Below are 5,383 nucleotides of genomic sequence, written 5' to 3' on the forward strand. Positions count from 1 at the left end.
TCTTTTGAACAAATAGATTGAAAGAAACTGTGTGAGCCCAAAAACAACTACAAGATTTTTTATCTTCAAGGAATGTAATATTTGTCCATTGAAAATTCCACAGAATATAATAGTTTTTAAAGGAAAGAAAGAGGATTGGGGGATTAAAGAAACAAAGTGAAATAATTTTAAAATATTCTTATGGTAAAAAAATAAAATATTCTTAATTATTATTATCTAAAATATTCTTAAAAATTATTTAATTTTTTAAAATTTATTTATTCATGAGACACACACACACACACACAGAGAGAGAGAGAGAGAGAGAGGCAGAGACATAGGCAGAAGGAGAACCAGGTCCATGCAGGGAGCCCGATGCTGGCCTCGGATCCTGGGACTCCAGGATCATGCCCTCGGCCAAAGGCAGGCAGGCACTAAACTGCTGAGCCACCGAGGGATCCCCTATGGTTATATATCTTAACAGGTGCCTATAACTTACATGTTTACCTCAGACCTCTATATTCCTATCTGTAGGAAAAGAGGAAAAGTCTATTTAAGGGGACTTAACTAATGACAACACATTTCTAAAATGGGCTTAAAATCTCTCCAAAGTGCTGAGGGATAACTGTTAAATAGTTAGAAACAATCATACTCTGACCACTTCTTTGAATTACAAATTTATGTATATACTTGCTTTTTCACTGAATGAGCACAACCAATTTAAAAAACAGATAGCACAGTTGCATTTCAAAGTGGCAAATAATAAAGCGCCTGCAAAAGTGCTCTAATTGTCATCCACAAACATCTACATGCAAGCAGCACTGGGGTAGAATGTTTCAGAGCAACAAATAGTGTTTGCTAGCAGAACAACATGGTGACAAAATTTAGAAAAGTAAAAGAACATGTCTCATGGAAACCCAACAAAAAAATCCCCATTATCATTTGATTTATATAGAAACACATTGACATCTAAATCCAGAAAATAATTTCGTAATGCATACTCAGACTTGCAGTAAATACTGTGACTGAAAAATGGGCCATGAAGGGAATGGCTGAGAGATGGTTACCATGAAAATGACCTAATTAAAATTTAAAAGGAAAAAATCATGACAGAAACTGGTATGCAGATGTTAGAGAATAGTCTGGAGAGAGAACAGAGCCTGAAGAAGGGAAGAGACATCAATTACAATGGAACAAGACAAGTGGTTATAAACAAAAGTGATCCTGAAACTCAGAAGAATAAAATGGGCGTTGAAGTAAATAAATAAATAAGTAAATAAATAAATATGTGTATAATAAATATAAAATTCATTTATAATGTGACTTAGGTAAATTTTAATTTTCCATATAAGTTATAGTTAAAACTCTGCCACAACTATCTCACAATATTGTGAGGCTCAAATATAAGTTGTGAAAGTGCTACATCAACTCTAAAATGCTATACTCAAGTAAGACAGACAATATTTACTAAAAATGCAAATGAAACCTCTCATTCCAACTCAGGGAGAAGGCAAGCAATGAGTTCTCTGAGACACAGAGGGAGAAAATTTCACCCTGATCCATTCCCAGATTATCTTGGAATCACAGGCTCTATATATTCACTCTACGGGCCAGCTTTGAATGCAGAGCAAATATACTATATACTATATAATTCAGACTAAGAGACTTGTGGCCAATGTTACACAAGAAATGTATGGAGAAAAATCCTTCTTCTTTGTGGAAGAAAGAGATTCCCTTCCCACTACTTAAACTTCATAAATGTTTATTGCCTGCATAAATGTCATAGTGAAATATGCTAATTTCTCCTCTTTGAGGAAGGAATTAGAGGGGTAGGAAAGAAGATAAAGAGTCGCTAAAACATGCCAAAACCCATAACATTCTCCCAAAAAAAAACTAACTCCTGGGATAGAAAAATAAGTCTATGATGCACCAGGTATGTGTACATTATAATGACCATTTTACAGCTACGGAACTGAAGCCTACTGATGATACCTACATGACTTATTTAAGGCCACTTATCCAACACCACAATAAAACTATTTCTGGGTTTTTATCATATCAAAGCTCTGGCATTTTCCAAATACAGCCTTCCATTGGGAAAAAAAGCAAGAAGAATAAGGAGGTAAATAGAACTAAACCATATTTTTAGTTTTCTTTCTTAAAGATCTATCATGAAATTTTAGGAATATTTAACATTCTGTAAAATTTCCATTAAAATTTTAAAGTTAAACACCATTTCCACAATCTCTGATCATTAACTCTCAATGCATTTTCATTACATTAGAAGCACATGCAATAGTAAATCATGGTAAGATTTCCTAAAATTTTCAAGAAAGAACACAAAATCATTAAATACAGAGTTAAAAAGACCTTAGAAACAATCAATTCAAACCACCTCATTTTATAAATAAGGAAATTAAGGCTCAGATAGATTAAGTGACTTGCTCAGGGTCACACAACTCGACAGTTCCAGAGTCAAGGTCACACAACTCGACAGTTCCAGAGTGAAGATCATAATTTAAATCTCCAGACTTGTAGCCCAGGGCTTTGTTCTTTTTCAAACCTATAAGAAATGACTACTGGATTTAAACATTTAGTCCAGAATATCCTTAAAATGGAGTGTAATTCACAAGAATAAGCCACGTGGCAAGGAATTAATAGTTAGTTCATACCAAAAATGAGCTGCCAGTCACCGTGATAAGATCTGTTTCTTTCTGAGAACCATGGTTTCCTGCTGCACTGGAGAATCCAAACTGGGTCTCTTCCTCCTGTCCAAAGAAGTCAGAGTCAGGATGTACATTCCATTCTGCTTTGGTTGGCGTCAGTAGTTCTGAGACACTGTTTTCACAAAGGGTGCTTGAAGGAGTCAGAGCATCTGTGTCCACTGTAAGCTTACTGCTGGGGGTCAAAGCCTGGGGCTCTTGACTCGAGTTTTTCATAGCCAAAGAGCCCAGAGATACCAATGGCCCCACACTTAGACTTGAGACATCATCCATATCTAAGGGACTCTGCTGAAAACCAGAGGCTGTCGTTCCAAAAAAGAGAGAGGTATCCAGACTCTGAGGAAGGTCACTGATGGCCATCAAGGCCCGAGGGTCCACAGCCTGCCCTAATGAATTATTATTATTATTAGCAGGGAGGCTCCCTGCCAGAGTTGAACTCACAGAAGCCACATCAATAGTCAAGATTCCAGAGTTTGCCAATGCTGTGTCCAGCACTGCAGCGGAGCTACTGCCAGGCACATCAGAGGAGAGAGATACTAGTTCTGCATCACTGAGGTCATTCTGTCCCTGGCTGGTAAGTTCACTGCTGGGCGTAAGAGAATTTGCAGCTTCTAGCTGAGCTAAGAGATCCTGGCCAAGGTTGTGCCTTTTGGCCAAGTGGGTCTTCATGCTGTGCTTGGATGTGAAGAGCTTATTACAAGTAGAGACTGGGCAGCGGCTTTTCCAGGTGTCCACGTCCTGCAAGTGTTTCTTGGAGTGAATGTAGAGACTACTGCGAGCAGAGAACCTGGCACAGCAGCCTTCCACAGGGCACACAAAAGGCTTTGTGCCCAGGTGGGTTATGCTGTGGCCTTTCAGATGCTCAGCCCTTGTGAAAGATTTCCCACAGCCTTCCACAGGGCACATGAACCTCCGGTCATCCTCGTGCTTCCTTTTGTGCCTCAAGAGTTTGGACATGCTGGTGAAGTTCCAGCCACAGCCGTCAAAGTCACAAAGGAAAGGTCTCTCACCTGTGTGGCTCCGCAGGTGAATTTTCAGGCGACAAGCCTTGTCGTACTGTTTGCTACAGCCTGGAAAAGAGCAGGAAAAGAGTTCCTGTTCCCTGAAATGGGCACGGTTATGGGAAAACAGGGCACTCACTGTGATAAACGTCTTCTTGCAGCCGGAAAATGCGCACTGGTATGGCCTCTCAGGTTCGAAATGGCTGCGCTGGTGGGCGCTGAGTTTGGCCTGAGTGGGGAAGCTCTCCTCGCACACCTCGCATTTGAACGAGTTCTCCTGCTCATGGCCCTTCATGTGCGCCTTGAGGTTATACACCGTGGTGAAGCTCTTGCCACAGCCCTCCGCAGGGCAACCAAAGGGCCGCAGTTTGTCGTGCGACTGCAGGTGCCTCTTGAGCTTGTAGGAGGTGGTGAAAGTCCATCCACAGCCGCCCAGGGGGCACTTGAAGGGCCGTTGGCCCTGGCTGCTGCTGTGAGTCAGCAGGTGCACCTTCAGCTGGTGCTTCTTGGCAAAGGTCTGTCCGCACTGCGCCTCGGGACACAGGTACAGCACCACGCCCGGGCCCGGGCCCAGCGGCCTGCGGGGACTCTCGGCTGCGGCCCGGCCCTCTGCCTCCTCCTCAGGCGCTGGGGCCGGCGCCGGTTCAGCCGGCTCGGCCAGCAGGAGGTCGGGCGGCAGCTCAGGGCAGTCGTTGGGCTGCGCGGCGTGCGGGACCCCCGCTTGCGGAGCCATCAGACCCCCAGGCTGAGGGGCAGGCGCGACCTCAGGCTCCCAGGCTGGCGGCGGGGGTGTGGCCAGGGTGAGGACACCGTTCTCGAAGCGCAAGAGTAGGTTTTGGTTGTGAATGGTGACGGTGCCCGTGAAGGCCGCGGCGGGTGCCAGACTTGGGGCGGGGATCGGGTTCTGGGCCGGGGCTGGGGCGGGGACTGCAGACAGGCAGCGGGGGCCTAGCGCCTGGCGGCCCGCGGGATTCGCGCCACTCTCACCCTGCTGCAGCTGTGGGACCGACTCGGCCTCCTCCCTCCATACAGGCCCTGCGGCCTGGCCATCGCCCGCGGTCTCCACATCGCCACCCACCGGGTCCAGCAGCACCAGGAAGAAGTCATCGCTGTCGCCGCCACTAGCATAATCCGACCTGGGCGCCAACGGGCTCAGGCCCGGGCCCCGTGAGGCCGCGCGGGCCTCCTCGCGCCGCCTCCCGGACCCGCCATCTTGGGGGCCCCGGAGCAGCAGGAGGCGGCGCGCGGGGACCTGGCCAGCCCGCGGGTCAGGGCCGCCGTGGAACCGGCTGCCGCCCGCGGGGCTGCCAGCACCACCGCTCTGTCGTGTCCCTCGAGGCGGGAGCAGCCTTGGGCTTTCCATCTCCGAGGCGGTGAGGCTCGGCTGGAACCAGAGCCGCGGAGGAGGCGCGACCCCGCCCCCTGCCGCGGGCCCGAACACGTTCCTGAAAGGAAAAAAAAAAAATGTGCAATGCGCAGAAACTGGCCCTATCAGATATTAAAACGTGTTTAACGACACAGTGATTTAAATATTCTGGTACTGGATCTCTGGAACAGAATAGAAAGCCCAGAGGCAGAGCCTCGTATGCACAAGTAAGTTCTACATCCAGTATTTGTAGGAAATCAAGGATGTCTTCCCAGATGGTGGGGAAATGAAAGTTCATTCGGTACATTTAACCT

At 46.5% G+C, this 5,383-nt stretch overlaps 1 protein-coding gene across 1 annotated transcript; it reads right to left on the reverse strand.

Annotated features, from left to right (window-relative positions):
• Window positions 1-1,290: 1,290 nt before the first annotated feature.
• LOC140596282 (zinc finger X-linked protein ZXDB) lies at window positions 1,291-5,140 on the reverse strand. The gene has a single exon (XM_072744860.1). It carries the CDS (start codon window positions 5,064-5,066, stop codon window positions 2,646-2,648), a length of 2,421 nt encoding a protein of 806 aa, XP_072600961.1. The 5' UTR covers window positions 5,067-5,140; the 3' UTR covers window positions 1,291-2,645.
• Between the last annotated feature and the right edge of the window lie 243 nt (window positions 5,141-5,383).

The sequence above is a fragment of the Vulpes vulpes genome, chromosome X (genome assembly GCF_048418805.1).
Source record: "Vulpes vulpes isolate BD-2025 chromosome X, VulVul3, whole genome shotgun sequence".
Lineage (NCBI taxonomy): Eukaryota > Metazoa > Chordata > Mammalia > Carnivora > Canidae > Vulpes > Vulpes vulpes.

What these genes read in the sequence shown, in the direction of transcription:
- LOC140596282 (XM_072744860.1), bottom strand. Translation starts at nt 5,066, where the DNA reads ATGGAAAGCCCAAGGCTGCTCCCGCCTCGAGGGACACGACAGAGCGGT.